Source organism: Anomaloglossus baeobatrachus, chromosome 2 (genome assembly GCF_048569485.1).
Source record: "Anomaloglossus baeobatrachus isolate aAnoBae1 chromosome 2, aAnoBae1.hap1, whole genome shotgun sequence".
In the NCBI taxonomy this organism is placed as follows: Eukaryota; Metazoa; Chordata; class Amphibia; order Anura; family Aromobatidae; genus Anomaloglossus; species Anomaloglossus baeobatrachus.
In genome coordinates this window covers 30,359,192-30,380,640 of record NC_134354.1, presented here as the reverse complement: position 1 = coordinate 30,380,640, position 21,449 = coordinate 30,359,192, and the positions used below count along the sequence as shown (strand labels likewise).

The window sequence follows — 21,449 nt, the reverse complement described above, 5'->3', positions numbered from 1 at the left end:
TGCTTTGCTGGTGACACTGTTGGGGATTTATTCAAAATTGAAGGCATACTGAACCAGCATGGCTACCACAGCATCTTGCAGCGGCATGCTATTCCATCCGGTTTGTGTTTAGTTGGACCATCATTTATTTTTCAACAGAACAATGACCCCAAACACCTCCAGGCTGTGTAAGGGCTATTTGACTAAGAAGGAGAGTGATGGGGTGCTACACCAGATGACCTGGCCTCCACAGTCACCAGACCTGAACCCAATCGAGATGGTTTGGGGTGAGCTGGACCGCAGAGTGAAGGCAAAAGGGCCAACAAGTGCTAAGCATCTCTGGGAACTCCTTCAAGACTGTTGGAAAACCATTTCCGGTGACTACCTCTTGAAGCTCATCAAGAGAATGCCAAGAGTGAGCAAAGCAGTAATCAAAGCAAAAGGTGGCTACTTTGAAGAACCTAGAATATAAGACATATTTTCAGTTGTTTCACAATTTTTTGTTAAGTATTTCATTCCACATGTGTTAATTCATAGTTTTGATGCCTTCAATGTGAATCTACAATTTTCAGAGTCATGAAAACTCTTTGAATGGGAAGGTGTGTCCAAACCTTTGGTCTGTACTGCTTATATATATATATATATATATATATATATATATATATATATACATATATACACACATATATATACTAGCTGTTCTACCCGGCTTCGCCCGGGTTAATACATTCTATTTTGTTAACAGCAGTTATTAACAAAAATGTGTATTCTGCACACAAAAACCACAAAACATATGGATAGAAATGTAATTATTAAATTGTTGCCTATATTAACCAATCAGAGCTCAGAGTAATTAACTGTAGAAAAATAGAAGCTAAGCTGTGGTTGGTTGCTATTGGCAGCCTGATAAATCTCCAGGCAACAGAAAGCCCTGCCCCTGACAGTATATATTAGCTCACACATACACATATAGACAGGTCATGTGACTGACAGCCGCCGTATTTCCTATGTGGCACATTTGTTGTTCTTGTAGTTTGGCTGCTTATTAATCAGATTTTTATTTTTGAAGGATAATACCAGACTTGTGTGTGTTTAGGGCGATTATGTGGCGGGGTGGGTGTATGTGTGGTGAGATGTGTGATGAGGGTGGTATATGTGTTCAAGCACGTGGTAGTGTGTGGTGCATTGTGTGTGTGTTTATATCCCCGAGTGTGGTGCGTATCCCATGTCGGGGCCCCACCTTAGCAACTGTACGGTATATACTCTTTGGCGCCATCGCTCTCATTCTTTAAGTCCCCCTTGTTCACATCTGGAGCTGTCAATTTGCCCCCAACACTTTTGTTTCACTTTTTCCCCATTATGCAGATAGGGGCAAAATTGATTGGTAAATTGGAACACGCGGGGTTAAAATTTCGCCTCACAACATAGCACCCGGCGCTGCCCGGGATAGTAACTGTCTCTCTGTTCTCTCCCATTCTCTGTCTGTCTCCCCCTCTGTATATGTCTCTCTGTCTCTCTCTATTTTTTTGTCTGTCTCTTTCCCTGTCTGTCTCTGACTGTCTCTGTCTCTTTCCCTGTCTGTCTCTTTCCCTGTCTGTCTCTTTCCCTGTCTGTCTCTTTCACTGTCTGTCTCTTTCACTGTCTGTCTCTTTCACTGTCTGTCTCTTTCCCTCTCTTTCCCTGTCTGTCTCTTTCCATGTGTCTGTATTTTTGTCTGTCTCTTTACCTGTCTGTCTCTTAACCTGTCTCTCTCTTTCCCTGTCTGTCTCTTTCCCTGTCAGTCTGTCTCTTTGTCTGTGTCTGTCTGTTTGTGTCTGTCTCTTACCCTGTCTATGTCTGTCTCTTTCCCTGGCTGAATTGTGACACGCCAACATTCCATTTAAGGGCGTGGCTGCGCATTCTTCTGAAGTTCTGGCTGGACTGTGGCTCCGAGCTCCATTCGCTTTAATGGAGGCAGGTTTTTTGTCGAATAACTGTAAAGAGCGGGGTTAAAATTTCCCCTCAAAACATTTCCCCTCAAAAAATTTTCTCCTCAGACGCCGCTGTGTGTTTACCTCGGCTGGAAGGTAAAAATACGGCGGAGCCCACGTGTTTTTTTTTCTATATTTCCGTTTGATTTCTATGTGTATTCTATATGTCTGTGTATGTGTTCTATGTCTGTGATCTGTGTGTGTTTACTCTCTGCTTTGCTTCCTCTTCCTGTAATGACATCACTTCCCTGCAAAAACCGCAGGCAAGCGATGTACATTACCGCAGGTAAACCGCGAAATACCGCAGGGAATAACGCAGGAAAACGCAGTGAACCGCACAGAATTTGCTGCCTGCGTTATTCCCTGCGGGACTTCACGATTACATGGCAGTCAATGGAGTGAAATCCCGCAGCGATGTGCGGAAAAGAAGTGACATGCACTTGTTTTTGCTGCGGGAATCCCACAGCAAAACATGCAGCTGTCAAATTCCGCCCAGTGCGCACAGGATTTTTTTTCCATAGGTTTTGCTGGTGATTCACTGCAGAGATGTTATGAACATTTTCTGCAGCGAAACATGCAGCAAATCCGCAGGAAATCCGCGGCAAAAAACCGGCAAGTGCGCACAGGGCCTAAAGGGGTTTTCTAGAACTGAGATAATGATGAACGGTTTTTAGCATAGGACAACAATATCAGATTGTTAGGGCATGTATATTTATAAAAGTTAAGTACATACATTAGTTATGAAGATGATCCTCTAATCCGCAGCTTGAATAGAGATATGTGAAAGCTTTACTCCAAACCTGAGTATCCAAGAAGCTTGCTCCGTATTACTAAAATGACCATTAAAATTCACTCCAGCTGTGAGTATATATATATATTTTATTTATATATATATATATATATGTTATATATATATATATATATATATATATATACATACATACATATATTTATTTTTATTTATCCCCTACTTCCTCATAGACTGTAGCAGGGCCCTCACTCCTCCTGCTATCTTACTTTTGTTATTTTATATTGTCTCATGTTGCCTGTACACGTCCCCTCTGAGTTGTAAAGCGCTGCGGCATATGTTGGCGTTATAGAAGTAAAAATTTAAATTCTTATTGTTATATATCTATAGTATTATTTATTTTATATTTATATATATATATATATACTAGAAGGTGGCCCGATTCTACGCATCGGGTATTCTAGAATTTACGTATTGTGTAGTTCATGTATGATTTTTGTTATATATATGTGCAGTATGTGCGTATATTTGTGTGTGCAGCGTTGTCTGTGTGTGGGTGTCTGTGTAGGGCAGTTGTTTGTGGTTTCCAGTGTGTGTGTGTGGTGTGTTGTGCAGTGCGCGCGCGCGCGTGTGTGTGTGTTGGGGGGAGGTGTGCACTCTCTATCGTGCTCCATCCCCTATGCTGCGCACCCCCCATCGTGCTACATCTCCCATCCTGCGCACTCCGAAACGTGCTCTATCCGCCATGCTGCGCACTCCCAAACGTGCTCCATCCGCCATGCTGCGCACTCCCTATCGTGCTCCATTCCCCATGCTGCGCACTCCCCATCGTGCTCCATCCGCCATGCTGCGCACTCCCCATCGTGCTCCATCTCCCATGCTGCGCACTCCTAAACGTGCTCCATCCGCCATGCTGCGCACTCCCAAATGTGCTCCATCCACCATGCTGCGCACTCCCAAACGTGCTCCATCCGCCATACTCCACACTCCCCATCGTGCTCCATGCCCCATGCAGCGCACTCCCCATCGTGCTCTATCCCCTATGCTGCGCACCCCCCATCGTGCTCCATCATCCATGCTGCGCACTCCCAAACGTGCTCCATCCGCCATGCCGCGCACTCCCAAACGTGCTCCATCCGCCATGCTGCGCACTCTCAAACGTGCTCCATCCGCCATGCTGGGCACTCTCCATCGTGCTCCATCCCCCATGCAGTGCACTCCCTATCGTGCTCCATCCCCTATGCTGCGCACCTCCCATCGTGCTCCATCTCCCATGCTGCGCACTCTCAAACGTGCTCCATCCGCCATGCTGCGCACTCCCAAACGTGGTCCATCCGCTATGCTGCGCACTCCCAAACATGCTCCATCCGCCATACTCCGCACTCGCCATCGTGCTGCATCCGCCATGCTGCGCACTCCCAAACGTGCTCCATCCACCATGCTGCGCACTCCCAAACGTGCTCCATCCGCCATGCTGCGCACTCCCAAACGTACTCCATCCGCCATGCTGCGCACTCCCAAACGTGCTCCATCCGCCATGCTGCGCATTACCAAACGTGCTCCATCCGCCATGCTGCGCCAGCATCAGCCTCTCTACCCGCATCATCAGCCTCTCTGCCCGCAGCATCAGCCTCTCTCCTCCCAGCATCAGCGTCTCTGTCCCTAGCATCAGGCTCTCTCCTTCCAGCCTCCCTCAGCATCAGCCTCCCTTTCCCAGCCTTCCCAAGGATCAGCCTCTCTCCTCCCAGCCTCCTTCCTCCCAGCCTCCCCCTCCCAGCCTCCCTCAGCATCAGCCTTCCTCTCCCAGTCTCCCCCAGCATCAGCTTCCCCAAGCATCAGCCTCTACCAGCATCAGCCTCTGTTCTTCCAGCCTCCTCCAGCATCAGCTTCCCTAAGCATCAGCCTCCCTCGTCCCAGCCTCCCTCAGCATCAGCCTCTCTCCTTCCAGCCTCCCTCAGCATCAGCCTCCTCTCCCCAGCCTTCCCTAGGATCAGCCTCTCTCCTCCCAGCCTCCTTCTTCCCAGCCTTCCCATCCCAGCCTCCTTCAGCATCAGCATTTCCCTCTTCCCCATGATCAGCCTCTCTGCTCCCAGCCTCCTCCAGCACGCCCTGCTCCTCTGCCGACACTCACACACCCGATCGCATGCACTCACACACACACCCGATCGCATCCACTCACACACACACCCGATCGCATCCACTCACACACACACCCGATCGCATCCACTCACACACACACCCGATCGCATCCACTCACACACACACCCGATCGCATCCACTCACACACACACCCGATCGCATCCACTCACACACACACCCGATCGCATCCACTCACACACACCCGATCGCATCCACTCACACACACACCCGATCGCATCCACTCACACACACCCGATCGCATCCACTCACACACACCCGATCGCATCCACTCACACACACAGACACTGACGATATCGCACTTACGCGCTCATACTCACAACATCCGGGGATATCACATGCTTCTGGCCATGTGATCCTCCGTCAGGTCCTGGAAGATCACAACAGCACATTTTCGCCGCCGAGAAGCAAGCGATATCCCAGGATGTCGTGAGTATGTGGATGCGATGTGAGGTGTGTGTGAGGTGTGTATGAGAGTGAGTGTGAGTGTGATCTGATGTGTGTGTATGTTTGTGTGTGTGCGTGTGGACTTTCCGGCGCAGCAGGACCTTGATGGGCTTGTAACCATGCGAGCATGGTTACCAACGTATCCACACCACTCCCACCACTGCCGTGGGAGCGGGGGCCGGGGGAGGGGGAGGGAGTACAGTACTCACCTCCGTGACAGCGCTTGTAACCATGCGAGTATCCACACCACCCCTTTGGGAGCGGGGGCCGGGGGGGGGGGGGGGATTGGGGGGGGATAGGGAGTACCGTACTCACCTCCGTGACAGCCGTGTCAGTTAGAGAAATGCGCGGGGGGAGGGAGGGGGTGGGGCCAGAGCTAACGTGCATTGCGTGAGGGGGGCGGGGCGTGGCGTGGCTGAATTGCCAATGCCTGCAGGGTGCCGGGGCGAGAGGCCAATCTGTGGGGGGGGCGGAGCCTGGGCGAGCGGCTGGCCAATCCGTGTGGGGGCGCAGCCTGGGCGAGCGGCCAATCCGTGTGGGGGGGCGGGGCCATGGCGAGCCCAGCGGCCAATCAGCTTTGTGTCACCGTAAGGACACAATTTTGGAGCATGACAGACAGACAGACAGATAGACAGACAGACAGACAGACAGACAGAATAAGGCAATTATATATATAGATATATATATATATACACATTTTTATATAGTTTTTTATTTATATAATTTGTTATATTTTTTTTATATATATATATATATATATACTAGAAGGTGGCCCGATTCTACGCATCGGGTATTCTAGAATTTACGTATTGTGTAGTTCATGTATGATTTTTGTTATATATATGTGCAGTATGTGCGTATATTTGTGTGTGCAGCGTTGTCTGTGTGTGGGTGTCTGTGTAGGGCAGTTGTTTGTGGTTTCCAGTGTGTGTGTGTGGTGTGTTGTGCAGTGCGCGTGCGCGCGTGTGTGTGTTGGGGGGAGGTGTGCACTCTCTATCGTGCTCCATCCCCTATGCTGCGCACCCCCCATCGTGCTACATCTCCCATCCTGCGCACTCCGAAACGTGCTCTATCCGCCATGCTGCGCACTCCCAAACGTGCTCCATCCGCCATGCTGCGCACTCCCTATCGTGCTCCATTCCCCATGCTGCGCACTCCCCATCGTGCTCCATCCGCCATGCTGCACACTCCCCATCGTGCTCCATCTCCCATGCTGCGCACTCCTAAACGTGCTCCATCCGCCATGCTGCGCACTCCCAAATGTGCTCCATCCACCATGCTGCGCACTCCCAAACGTGCTCCATCCGCCATACTCCACACTCCCCATCGTGCTCCATGCCCCATGCAGCGCACTCCCCATCGTGCTCTATCCCCTATGCTGCGCACCCCCCATCGTGCTCCATCATCCATGCTGCGCACTCCCAAACGTGCTCCATCCGCCATGCCGCGCACTCCCAAACGTGCTCCATCCGCCATGCTGCGCACTCTCAAACGTGCTCCATCCGCCATGCTGGGCACTCTCCATCGTGCTCCATCCCCCATGCAGTGCACTCCCTATCGTGCTCCATCCCCTATGCTGCGCACCTCCCATCGTGCTCCATCTCCCATGCTGCGCACTCTCAAACGTGCTCCATCCGCCATGCTGCGCACTCCCAAACGTGGTCCATCCGCTATGCTGCGCACTCCCAAACATGCTCCATCCGCCATACTCCGCACTCGCCATCGTGCTGCATCCGCCATGCTGCGCACTCCCCATCGTGCTCCATCCGCCATGCTGCGCACTCCCCATCGTGCTCCATCTCTCATGCTGCGCACTCCTAAACGTGCTCCATCCGCCATGCTGCGCACTCCCAAATGTGCTCCATCCACCATGCTGCGCACTCCCAAACGTGCTCCATCCGCCATACTCCACACTCCCCATCGTGCTCCATGCCCCATGCAGCGCACTCCCCATCGTGCTCTATCCCCTATGCTGCGCACCCCCCATCGTGCTCCATCATCCATGCTGCGCACTCCCAAACGTGCTCCATCCGCCATGCCGCGCACTCCCAAACGTGCTCCATCCGCCATGCTGCGCACTCTCAAACGTGCTCCATCCGCCATGCTGGGCACTCTCCATCGTGCTCCATCCCCCATGCAGTGCACTCCCTATCGTGCTCCATCCCCTATGCTGCGCACCTCCCATCGTGCTCCATCTCCCATGCTGCGCACTCTCAAACGTGCTCCATCCGCCATGCTGCGCACTCCCAAACGTGGTCCATCCGCTATGCTGCGCACTCCCAAACATGCTCCATCCGCCATACTCCGCACTCGCCATCGTGCTGCATCCGCCATGCTGCGCACTCCCAAACGTGCTCCATCCGCCATGCTGCGCACTCCCAAACGTGCTCCATCCGCCATGCTGCGCACTCCCAAACGTACTCCATCCGCCATGCTGCGCACTCCCAAACGTGCTCCATCCGCCATGCTGCGCATTACCAAACGTGCTCCATCCGCCATGCTGCGCCAGCATCAGCCTCTCTACCCGCATCATCAGCCTCTCTGCCCGCAGCATCAGCCTCTCTCCTCCCAGCATCAGCGTCTCTGTCCCTAGCATCAGGCTCTCTCCTTCCAGCCTCCCTCAGCATCAGCCTCCCTTTCCCAGCCTTCCCAAGGATCAGCCTCTCTCCTCCCAGCCTCCCCCTCCCAGCCTCCCCCTCCCAGCCTCCCTCAGCATCAGCCTTCCTCTCCCAGTCTCCCCCAGCATCAGCTTCCCCAAGCATCAGCCTCTACCAGCATCAGCCTCTGTTCTTCCAGCCTCCTCCAGCATCAGCTTCCCTAAGCATCAGCCTCCCTCGTCCCAGCCTCCCTCAGCATCAGCCTCTCTCCTTCCAGCCTCCCTCAGCATCAGCCTCCTCTCCCCAGCCTTCCCTAGGATCAGCCTCTCTCCTCCCAGCCTCCTTCTTCCCAGCCTTCCCATCCCAGCCTCCTTCAGCATCAGCATTTCCCTCTTCCCCATGATCAGCCTCTCTGCTCCCAGCCTCCTCCAGCACGCCCTGCTCCTCTGCCGACACTCACACACCCGATCGCATGCACTCACACACACACCCGATCGCATCCACTCACACACACACCCGATCGCATCCACTCACACACACACCCGATCGCATCCACTCACACACACACCCGATCGCATCCACTCACACACACACCCGATCGCATCCACTCACACACACACCTGATCGCATCCACTCACACACACACCCGATCGCATCCACTCACACACACACCCGATCGCATCCACTCACACACACACCCGATCGCATCCACTCACACACACCCGATCGCATCCACTCACACACACCCGATCGCATCCACTCACACACACACCCGATCGCATCCACTCACACACACCCGATCGCATCCACTCACACACACCCGATCGCATCCACTCACACACACACCCGATCGCATCCACTCACACACACACCCGATCGCATCCACTCACACACACACCCGATCGCATCCACTCACACACACACCCGATCGCATCCACTCACACACACACCTGATCGCATCCACTCACACACACACCCGATCGCATCCACTCACACACACACCCGATCGCATCCACTCACACACACACCCGATCGCATCCACTCACACACACCCGATCGCATCCACTCACACACACCCGATCGCATCCACTCACACACACCCGATCGCATCCACTCACACACACACCCGATCGCATCCACTCACACACACCCGATCGCATCCACTCACACACACCCGATCGCATCCACTCACACACACCCGATCGCATCCACTCACACACACACCCGATCGCATCCACTCACACACACCCGATCGCATCCACTCACACACACCCGATCGCATCCACTCACACACACCCGATCGCATCCACTCACACACACAGACACTGACGATATCGCACTTACGCGCTCATACTCACAACATCCGGGGATATCACATGCTTCTGGCCATGTGATCCTCCGTCAGGTCCTGGAAGATCACAACAGCACATTTTCGCCGCCGAGAAGCAAGCGATATCCCAGGATGTCGTGAGTATGTGGATGCGATGTGAGGTGTGTGTGAGGTGTGTATGAGAGTGAGTGTGAGTGTGATCTGATGTGTGTGTATGTTTGTGTGTGTGCGTGTGGACCTTCCGGCGCAGCAGGACCTTGATGGGCTTGTAACCATGCGAGCATGGTTACCAACGTATCCACACCACTCCCACCACTGCCGTGGGAGCGGGGGCCGGGGGAGGGGGAGGGAGTACAGTACTCACCTCCGTGACAGCGCTTGTAACCATGCGAGTATCCACACCACCCCTTTGGGAGCGGGGGCCGGGGGGGGGGGGGGGGGGTTGGGGGGGGATAGGGAGTACCGTACTCACCTCCGTGACAGCCGTGTCAGTTAGAGAAATGCGCGGGGGGAGGGAGGGGGTGGGGCCAGAGCTAACGTGCATTGCGTGAGGGGGGCGGGGCGTGGCGTGGCTGAATTGCCAATGCCTGCAGGGTGCCGGGGCGAGAGGCCAATCTGTGGGGGGGGCGGAGCCTGGGCGAGCGGCTGGCCAATCCGTGTGGGGGCGCAGCCTGGGCGAGCGGCCAATCCGTGTGGGGGGGCGGGGCCATGGCGAGCCCAGCGGCCAATCAGCTTTGTGTCACCGTAAGGACACAATTTTGGAGCATGACAGACAGACAGACAGATAGACAGACAGACAGACAGACAGACAGAATAAGGCAATTATATATATAGATATATATATATATATATACACATTTTTATATAGTTTTTTATTTATATAATTTGTTATATTTTTTTTTATATATATATATATATATATATATATATATATATATATATATATATATATATATATCTATACACAGTATATATTTGTTTTTTCTCTAGTTAATTACACTCTAAAGAATGAAATAGAAGAATTTGAGAAGTTCCATCGAGGAAGGGAACTCCCTGGATTTGTTAATTATAAGACATTTGAGATTATCATTAAAGAAAAAATTGGAAACATGGAAGATCCTGCCAAAAGCGTGCTAAAAATGGTGACGGGTAAGGACATTGTTGTCTGTAGTGTACTGGGGGGAGGGGTAGGTTAATGACAGAATTGTGTCTAAGGAAAGGAATTTAAGGGGAGAGTTACTTGACTGACATGCCAGTGTAATGAGACTAAAGGCTACTTTACACACTGCGATATCGGTCCCGATATCGCTAGTGTGGGTACCCGCCCCCATCTGTTGCGCGACACGGGCAAATCGCTGCCCGTGCCGCACAACAGCCGTCACACATACATACCTGTCCGGCGACGTCGCTGTGACGGGCGAACCGCCTCCTTTCTAAGGGGGCGGTCCGTGCGGCGTCACAGCGACGTCACTGAACCGCCGCCCAATAGCAGCGGAGGGGCGGAGCTGAGCGGGACGTAACATCCCGCCCACCTCCTTCCTTCCGCATAGCGGCCGGGAGGCAGGTAAGGGGAGCTTCCTTGTTCCTGCGGCGTCACACGCAGCGATGTGTGCTGCCGCAGGAACAAGGAACAACCTCGTTACTGCTGCAGTAACGAGATTTGAGAATGGACCCCCATGTCGCCGATTAGCGATTTTGCACGTTTTTGCAACGATGCAAAATCGCTTATCGGTGTCACACGCAGCGGCATCGCTAATGCGGCCGGATGTGCGTCACCAATTCCGTGACCCCAACGACTCCGCATTAGCGATGTCGCAGCGTGTAAAGCCCGCTTTAGGCTGTGTTCACACACTGCGTTTTTTTACCTGCGTTTTTGGTCCGTTTTTGCTGCAGAAATTTCTTGAGAAATTCTTGTAACCTTTCTGCAGACATTCCCCAGCAAAACCTATGGCAAAAAAAAAACCTATGGCGTTTTTTTCTTAAGAAAATTCTTTCAGTAGATTTTCTTAAGAAAAAGAATGAGCATGTCACTTCTTTTCTGCAGCTAACTGCGTTATTTGCCATAGATAATTGGCACAATAACGCAGGGAGCAAGCAGCGGTAAAAAATGCATGAAAAACGCGGCAAAAACGCAGGTGCACTAATCCTTCACTAAGAAATTTCTTAAGAAAAATCATTTTTCTAGTGTGAACATAGCCTTAAAGGTCATGTAAGAGACTTATAGGCCATGGAGTGCTCCTCTGAGAAATTAAATATGGATAGTGCCTCTTCAGAGAGGAAGAGGACTTAAACTCTAATGCCCCCTATTGGATGAAAAGTATCAACCTTTTAATGAGCCTTGCAAATAGAGATTCTAGTTTGGCTTTGATCCTATGTCTCAGTTAGGCACTGGACGCCTACGCCTACAGGAGACCCTGTAGAATATGATGCCTCTTCCGATGGGTCAGGGCTCTTGCACTTTGAGTGGGTGCAGTAGTCGCTGTTTGATCCTTAGAGGGGAGCAGGAAGTCTGTAAGGGGCAGCTCCGGCGAACATGTACAGAGCAGGAAGTGATGTCAGAGAAGGGGGCGTCCTTATGGCAACTTCTGCTGCACGGCCCCATTTCAGTCAGCAGTAGTTTTATTATGTTTGCTGTGTGGGACCTTGAGTTTCTTTATAATGATGACAATATTATTTCTTTTAGACATTGTAGGAAAAACATTCAATGAAGTTGCCCGGACACATTTCTACAACTTTAGCAATTTTTACAAAGTTACTAAGGTAATATAATTGCTTTTCATGGGTATATGAACAAAAATCACTTACAGTGTCTCTATAATATTTTCTTTATATGCTCTACCACCATATTCAACCCTCTCACTCACTCTAAAGACTATCAGGAAGCACAGGAGCAGTGTGCGGAGTGCACGGGGGCAGTGTGCGGAGTGCACGGGGGCAGTGTGCGGAGTGCACGGGGGCAATGTGCGGAGTGCACGGGGGCAATGTGCGGAGTGCACGGGGGCAATGTGCGGAGTGCACGGGGGCAGTGTGCGGAGTGCACGGGGGCAGTGTGCGGAGTGCACAGGGGCAATGTGCGGAGTGCACGGGGGCAGTGTGCGGAGTGCACGGGGGCAATGTGCGGAGTGCACGGGGGCAATGTGCGGAGTGCACGGAAGCAGTGTGGGGAGTGCACGGGGGCAGTGTGCGGAGTGCACGGAAGCAGTGTGGGGAGTGCACAGGGGCAGTGTGCGGAGTGCACGGGGGCAGTGTGGGGAGTGCACGGAAGCAGTGTGGGGAGTGCACGGGGGCAGTGTGCGGCGTGCACGGGGGCAGTGTGCGGCGTGCACGGGGGGGCCAGGGCCGTATTTGGGGTTTTTGCTGCCCTAGGCACTGTCAGTGGTGGTGGCGCCCCCTTCTCATCAGTCAGATTAAGGGTATGTGCACACAGCATTTTGTTTTCAGACAGATCCGCCCAATAACCCGCCCAAAAAACCCAAACTCTAAATATTAAAGAAATGAACTCATACACTGCAGTGTAAAACGACTTGCTGTCCATATGTTCAGTCTTTGGAGTTTTTTTAAGCGCGTCAGGTTTCCTCAGACATGAAGCGGCTGACAGTGACCGGTCCATTATATGGCGGCTGCTGCTTGGATGCCGCTTACTAGTTGTGACCGGTCCATTATATGGCGCCTGCTGCTTGGATGCCGATTACTAGTTGTGACCGGCCATTATATGGCGGCTGCTGCTTGGATGCCGCTTACTAGTTGTGACCGGCCATTATATGGCGGCTGCTGCTTGGATGCCGCTTACTAGTTGTGACCGGCCATTATATGGCGGCTGCTGCTTGGATGCCGCTTACTAGTTGTGACCGGCCATTATATGGCGGCTGCTGCTTGGATGCCGCTTACTAGTTCATTTAAAAAAATAAGTAAAATCCAGGAGCTAAAAGATGTTGGAAAAAAACAACCAAGAAGCAACAGCAAAAAAAAAATAAATATTTGCTTCAGGATAAAATGATGACTGTCCTGAAGTGTTTCTGTCTGAATAATTCCGGGGGTTCACAGACATCTACAAGACGTGTGCACATTCCCTGATAGAGCCCATAGCCTTGAGACAGTAGTTAAGACCTGCATACACATTAACCTAAAGTGGTCTAAACCCGCCAATATCGATAGGTTCTGCTGACAGCCCAATGTGTATAGGGGCTCTCAATACTGATTGTCGGGGGAATAAGGATCCAGAATGTCCGATTACGGAGTGTAGATCCTATTATCCTCTAAATGATAAGCTGCTGCCGGAGATGTCCAGCAGCGGCTCTAATAAAGAACACAGAAACACTTGGCAGAATGAGTGCTCCTGTATATGGGAGAGCTGAGCAAGATAGCTGCCGGCCTAAAAATCAGACTATACTGTATGGGGGCTTTAGTCTATTACTTATTCGGCTGACAGACATGCAGATAGCTGTATTTTTAGTCCAGCACACTGACGCTATGTTTTAGGATCAAGACTGATAAGGTAAAGATTACAACAGCCACATGACTATCACCAGAACCACCATCAGTACAGTAATACATAACTAAAACCACACTAAATACAAGAATACATAACCAAGCAGCCCAGTAAGTGACACCACCGGAATCAGGATCTCTGCCCCTACATTGTGCTACTCTCAAATTAGGTGTCAAAAACCTGGTGACAGACTCATAATTTTCCTCACTAAAGAGTAACCACCCTAAGTAAGCCCAAGGCTGTGCCCAAGAATAAATAATTGCTCATCAAGCATGATGCATTATGTATTTTCTGGAAAAAAAAAATTGAAATTTGTAAAGCTGATCCGTTGGTTCGGAGTGCACAGGGGCAGTGTGCGGAGTGCACGGGAGCAGTGTGCGGAGTGCACGGGGGCAGTGTGCGGAGTGCACGGGGGCAGTGTGCGGCATGCACGGGGGCAGTGTGCGGAGTGCACGGGGGCAGTGTGCGGAGTGCACGGGGGCAGTGTGCGGAGTGCACGGGGGCAGTGTGCGGAGTGCACGGGAGCAGTGTGCGGAGTGCACGGGGGCAGTGTGCGGAGTGCACGGGAGCAGTGTGCGCAGTGCACGGGGGCAGTGTGCGGAGTGCACGGGGGCAGTGTGCGGAGTGCACGGGAGCAGTGTGCGGAGTGCACGGGAGCAGTGTGCGGAGTGCACGGGGGCAGTGTGCGGCGTGCACGGGAGCAGTGTGCGGAGTGCACGGGGGCAGTGTGCGCAGTGCACGGGAGCAGTGTGCGGAGTGCACGGGGGCAGTGTGCGGAGTGCACGGGGGCAATGTGCGGAGTGCACGGGGGCAGTGTGCGGAGTGCACGGGGGCAGTGAGCGGCGTGCACGAGGGCAGTATATGGGCTTTTGTACAAGATGTGTGCCTCTTCTCATAAAAAATCAAAACAGGTACAAATGCAATATTGAATAGGTCACTTAGTGCCTTCGACCAAGAAGGGTGTATGTCCTCTCAAAGGGGCTTTGTTTACCAGGACTGGGGTGTGACCTAATGTGTGGTGGCAACATAGGCCCTAAAAAAGGCACCAACATTTTTGGTGTAAATTTCTGGCATAAAATAAACCAACTAAAGATTAAATCAAACAATATGAAATGAATTACTATGATAAATCTGCAGCATTTAAGTCTGTCTAGCCTACGCTTGCACTAAGAATTGCACAATATTGATACATCTGCCCCAATGGGTTTGATTACGAGGTCAAAAATTACACAAAGCAGTTGGCCAATGTGGAAAATTACCCAGAGAAGTGAAGGTCACTAGGTCTATTTTTTTTACTTCTAGACTAAAATTGAAAATCTGAAACAATCGCAGGAAGAAGTTGCAAACAATCTGATCAAAACCCAGTTTTTGATGGAGCGAATGGTCTACTCCCAAGACAAATGCTACAGATTTGAGTTGGAAAACGTCTATGAAAATAACGCTCCACTACAAAGCTCCAAACACCACAGACAGGTGGTCGACCTCCTTCAATCCTCCGTCAAAGAGATGGCCCACCACGTAGAGGCGTACTTCCAGGTAGGTCTCAGAGATAGTTAAGGAACAACTGGACTGATCAGGGTCAACTTTTTTTTTTCCAAACTGATCATTGAAAAGGGGTCTAACTAGAATTTCAGGACAGGTCACTTTCCACCAATTGGTAGAGATCGGTAGAAATAGCAAAAGAAATGTAAGAGCATGAAATAAATGGGAGAAGGCATGTGTTTGTATACTGGATGCCCACGAGTGATCTTCTAGGCAAAAAGGAATTAGATGGACCAGACCAACTCTAATTAATGAGTACACAACCAGGCTGCTGTCACAATGACTTTGGGATAGCGAGGAACCAGGGCTCTTAAGCTGTCCCTCAAATAAGGGGACCCTACACTATCTCTATTCTTAGGGATACTCCTGATGGTGGAGAGGCATGAGTCTCCTTCCTGGCCCTGCTCCTGACTAGTCCTGATCTGACTCCCCCCAGGGAAGGACGGTATAGGAGAGTGATAACCCCCACAGAAAAAGACAGAGAAGGGAAAACCAAAACACTGTTACACAGCGCACACAAAAGGTGAAGACAATAAGAGATTCAGGAGGAAAAACAAGAGCAGGAAGGAAGCTACAAAACAACAGGGGTAAACTCTACAACCGCTCCAAGCAATAGGCACAACTAAAGCACAACTTTCACTAGAGAGTCTGGTACACCACACCTCACAAACCAACATAGAATAAACTATATAAATAGACTAAGCAACCGCTCAACATTATAGGGTTTGCCCGGATAAACCTCCTCATCCTCCAGAATCCAAGCAGGGACTCACGGCAGCCTACCACACGAATAGTCCAAGGAGGAGGAAAAAATTAGTCCAGCTAGGAATCATCCGAATGTAGTAAAAAATAACCTTTATTCCAACATTAAAAATTCTCACAGTACACAAGCAATTCCATATTGATTATAAAGGTGGCAGATTACAAAGACAATGCGTTTTGGCATTCTGTCACCTTCCTCAGGTCTTATTAGCCATTGTTGCAAAGGAATATAAAACACAGGAAACATAAAACCAACACTCCCCTAGTGATCAATTAGATAATTAAAATAGGGAGTAAGGAAAAAATTCAGAATATACATATGTCCCAACTAAAGAAACATTATAGATAACCTGAACCACCATAAGTAAGGGTGGCTTTACATGCTACGATATAGGTACCGATATCGCTAGCATGCGACCCGCCCCCATTGTTTGTGCGAAACGGGCATATCACTGCCCGTCGCGCACAAAAACCGGCACCCCCGTCACACATACTTACCTGCATAGCGACGTCGATGTGACCGGCGTACTGCCTCCTTGCTAAGGGGGCGGTCCATTCGACGTCACAGCGACGTCACTAAGCGGCTGCCCAATGAAAGCGGAGGGGCGGAGATGAGCGGGACGAACATCCCGCCCATCTCCTTCCTTCCGCATTGTGGCCGGCAGCAAGTAAGGAGATGTTCCTCGTTCCTACGGGGGTCACACTCAGCGATGTGCACTGCCGCAGGAACGAGGAACAACTTCGGCGAAGCGATAGCATCGATACTTGGGAGCGGACCCCCTACGTCAACGAGGAGCGATTTTGGACGTTTTTGCAACGATCCAAAAACGCTCCTACTCGTCACACACAACGAGATCGCTACAGCGACCGGATGTGCGTCACAAATTCCGTGACCCCCAACGAGATCGCTGTAGCAAAATCGTAGTGTGTAAAGCCCGCTTAAGACCTGAGGAAGACGACAGAGCACCGAAACGTGTTGTCTTTGTAATCTGCAACCTTAATAGTCTGCATGGAATTACCTGTGTGCTAGAGTTTGTCTCCTTTACTGGAGAGACAATTTGAATATTTCCCAGAGGGGCATTGCAGCTATAAGTCCCCTTACCTGGCAGCCAGACTGGCTTGCAAAGTCTCCTTAAGGAGAATAGTGTTCCCCCGTGGAATTTTAGGGGCATTGCAGCTATAAGTCCCCTTACCTGGCAGCCAGACTGGCTTGCAAAGTCTCCTTAAGGAGAATAGTGTTCCCCCGTGGTCCCCACATAGCTTTCTCATGAGCCAGATCAGACACCCCCATACTTTGCACTGACGAGGGGCAAGCACCCCGAAACACCGTGTCTGCAAATTGGGATTCTGATCTGGCTTATATATCCTGAGTCATATTGCAAAGGATTGTCAAAAATCCACTTGTGACTTTTAGGATCGCTACTTCCAATAGGTGGCGCTGTGCTAGAGTTTGTCTCCTTTACTGGAGAGACAATTTGAATATTTCCCAGAGGGGCATTGCAGCTATAAGTCCCCTTACCTGGCAGCCAGACTGGCTTGCAAAGTCTCCTTAAGGAGAATAGTGTTCCCCCGTGGAATTTTAGGGGCATTGCAGCTATAAGTCCCCTTACCTGGCAGCCAGACTGGCTTGCAAAGTCTCCTTAAGGAGAATAGTGTTCCCCCGTGGTCCCCACATAGCTTTCTCATGAGCCAGATCAGACACCCCCATACTTTGCACTGACGAGGGGCAAGCACCCCGAAACACCGTGTCTGCAAATTGGGATTCTGATCTGGCTTATATATCCTGAGTCATATTGCAAAGGATTGTCAAAAATCCACTTGTGACTTTTAGGATCGCTACTTCCAATAGGTGGCGCTGTGCTAGAGTTTGTCTCCTTTACTGGAGAGACAATTTGAATATTTCCCAGAGGGGCATTGCAGCTATAAGTCCCCTTACCTGGCAGCCAGACTGGCTTGCAAAGTCTCCTTAAGGAGAATAGTGTTCCCCCGTGGAATTTTAGGGGCATTGCAGCTATAAGTCCCCTTACCTGGCAGCCAGACTGGCTTGCAAAGTCTCCTTAAGGAGAATAGTGTTCCCCCGTGGTCCCCACATAGCTTTCTCATGAGCCAGATCAGACACCCCCATACTTTGCACTGACGAGGGGCAAGCACCCCGAAACACCGTGTCTGCAAATTGGGATTCTGATCTGGCTTATATATCCTGAGTCATATTGCAAAGGATTGTCAAAAATCCACTTGTGACTTTTAGGATCGCTACTTCCAATAGGTGGCGCTGTGCTAGAGTTTGTCTCCTTTACTGGAGAGACAATTTGAATATTTCCCAGAGGGGCATTGCAGCTATAAGTCCCCTTACCTGGCAGCCAGACTGGCTTGCAAAGTCTCCTTAAGGAGAATAGTGTTCCCCCGTGGAATTTTAGGGGCATTGCAGCTATAAGTCCCCTTACCTGGCAGCCAGACTGGCTTGCAAAGTCTCCTTAAGGAGAATAGTGTTCCCCCGTGGTCCCCACATAGCTTTCTCATGAGCCAGATCAGACACCCCCATACTTTGCACTGACGAGGGGCAAGCACCCCGAAACACCGTGTCTGCAAATTGGGATTCTGATCTGGCTTATATATCCTGAGTCATATTGCAAAGGATTGTCAAAAATCCACTTGTGACTTTTAGGATCGCTACTTCCAATAGGTGGCGCTGTGCTAGAGTTTGTCTCCTTTACTGGAGAGACAATTTGAATATTTCCCAGAGGGGCATTGCAGCTATAAGTCCCCTTACCTGGCAGCCAGACTGGCTTGCAAAGTCTCCTTAAGGAGAATAGTGTTCCCCCGTGGAATTTTAGGGGCATTGCAGCTATAAGTCCCCTTACCTGGCAGCCAGACTGGCTTGCAAAGTCTCCTTAAGGAGAATAGTGTTCCCCCGTGGTCCCCACATAGCTTTCTCATGAGCCAGATCAGACACCCCCATACTTTGCACTGACGAGGGGCAAGCACCCCGAAACACCGTGTCTGCAAATTGGGATTCTGATCTGGCTTATATATCCTGAGTCATATTGCAAAGGATTGTCAAAAATCCACTTGTGACTTTTAGGATCGCTACTTCCAATAGGTGGCGCTGTGCTAGAGTTTGTCTCCTTTACTGGAGAGACAATTTGAATATTTCCCAGAGGGGCATTGCAGCTATAAGTCCCCTTACCTGGCAGCCAGACTGGCTTGCAAAGTCTCCTTAAGGAGAATAGTGTTCCCCCGTGGAATTTTAGGGGCATTGCAGCTATAAGTCCCCTTACCTGGCAGCCAGACTGGCTTGCAAAGTCTCCTTAAGGAGAATAGTGTTCCCCCGTGGTCCCCACATAGCTTTCTCATGAGCCAGATCAGACACCCCCATACTTTGCACTGACGAGGGGCAAGCACCCCGAAACACCGTGTCTGCAAATTGGGATTCTGATCTGGCTTATATATCCTGAGTCATATTGCAAAGGATTGTCAAAAATCCACTTGTGACTTTTAGGATCGCTACTTCCAATAGGTGGCGCTGTGCTAGAGTTTGTCTCCTTTACTGGAGAGACAATTTGAATATTTCCCAGAGGGGCATTGCAGCTATAAGTCCCCTTACCTGGCAGCCAGACTGGCTTGCAAAGTCTCCTTAAGGAGAATAGTGTTCCCCCGTGGAATTTTAGGGGCATTGCAGCTATAAGTCCCCTTACCTGGCAGCCAGACTGGCTTGCAAAGTCTCCTTAAGGAGAATAGTGTTCCCCCGTGGTCCCCACATAGCTTTCTCATGAGCCAGATCAGACACCCCCATACTTTGCACTGACGAGGGGCAAGCACCCCGAAACACCGTGTCTGCAAATTGGGATTCTGATCTGGCTTATATATCCTGAGTCATATTGCAAAGGATTGTCAAAAATCCACTTGTGACTTTTAGGATCGCTACTTCCAATAGGTGGCGCTGTGCTAGAGTTTGTCTCCTTTACTGGAGAGACAATTTGAATATTTCCCAGAGGGGCATTGCAGCTATAAGTCCCCTTACCTGGCAGCCAGACTGGCTTGCAAAGTCTCCTTAAGGAGAATAGTGTTCCCCCGTGGAATTTTAGGGGCATTGCAGCTATAAGTCCCCTTACCTGGCAGCCAGACTGGCTTGCAAAGTCTCCTTAAGGAGAATAGTGTTCCCCCGTGGTCCCCACATAGCTTTCTCATGAGCCAGATCAGACACCCCCATACTTTGCACTGACGAGGGGCAAGCACCCCGAAACACCGTGTCTGCAAATTGGGATTCTGATCTGGCTTATATATCCTGAGTCATATTGCAAAGGATTGTCAAAAATCCACTTGTGACTTTTAGGATCGCTACTTCCAATAGGTGGCGCTGTGCTAGAGTTTGTCTCCTTTACTGGAGAGACAATTTGAATATTTCCCAGAGGGGCATTGCAGCTATAAGTCCCCTTACCTGGCAGCCAGACTGGCTTGCAAAGTCTCCTTAAGGAGAATAGTGTTCCCCCGTGGAATTTTAGGGGCATTGCAGCTATAAGTCCCCTTACCTGGCAGCCAGACTGGCTTGCAAAGTCTCCTTAAGGAGAATAGTGTTCCCCCGTGGTCCCCACATAGCTTTCTCATGAGCCAGATCAGACACCCCCATACTTTGCACTGACGAGGGGCAAGCACCCCGAAACACCGTGTCTGCAAATTGGGATTCTGATCTGGCTTATATATCCTGAGTCATATTGCAAAGGATTGTCAAAAATCCACTTGTGACTTTTAGGATCGCTACTTCCAATAGGTGGCGCTGTGCTAGAGTTTGTCTCCTTTACTGGAGAGACAATTTGAATATTTCCCAGAGGGGCATTGCAGCTATAAGTCCCCTTACCTGGCAGCCAGACTGGCTTGCAAAGTCTCCTTAAGGAGAATAGTGTTCCCCCGTGGAATTTTAGGGGCATTGCAGCTATAAGTCCCCTTACCTGGCAGCCAGACTGGCTTGCAAAGTCTCCTTAAGGAGAATAGTGTTCCCCCGTGGTCCCCACATAGCTTTCTCATGAGCCAGATCAGACACCCCCATACTTTGCACTGACGAGGGGCAAGCACCCCGAAACACCGTGTCTGCAAATTGGGATTCTGATCTGGCTTATATATCCTGAGTCATATTGCAAAGGATTGTCAAAAATCCACTTGTGACTTTTAGGATCGCTACTTCCAATAGGTGGCGCTGTGCTAGAGTTTGTCTCCTTTACTGGAGAGACAATTTGAATATTTCCCAGAGGGGCATTGCAGCTATAAGTCCCCTTACCTGGCAGCCAGACTGGCTTGCAAAGTCTCCTTAAGGAGAATAGTGTTCCCCCGTGGAATTTTAGGGGCATTGCAGCTATAAGTCCCCTTACCTGGCAGCCAGACTGGCTTGCAAAGTCTCCTTAAGGAGAATAGTGTTCCCCCGTGGTCCCCACAT

General features: G+C 50.6%; 1 protein-coding gene across 1 annotated transcript in view; it reads left to right on the top strand.

The window, feature by feature from the left end:
- LOC142285838 (interferon-induced GTP-binding protein Mx2-like) overlaps positions 1 to 15,629 on the top strand; it is a 47,965-nt gene extending 32,336 nt beyond the window's left edge. The window contains exons 9-12 of the mRNA XM_075333303.1: positions 10,219 to 10,377; positions 11,912 to 11,988; positions 15,020 to 15,253; positions 15,618 to 15,629. Coding sequence (XP_075189418.1) covers positions 10,219 to 10,377; positions 11,912 to 11,988; positions 15,020 to 15,253; positions 15,618 to 15,629 — 482 coding nt within the window. The remainder of the gene's footprint in view (positions 1 to 10,218; positions 10,378 to 11,911; positions 11,989 to 15,019; positions 15,254 to 15,617) is intronic.
- Positions 15,630 to 21,449: the final 5,820 nt, after the last annotated feature.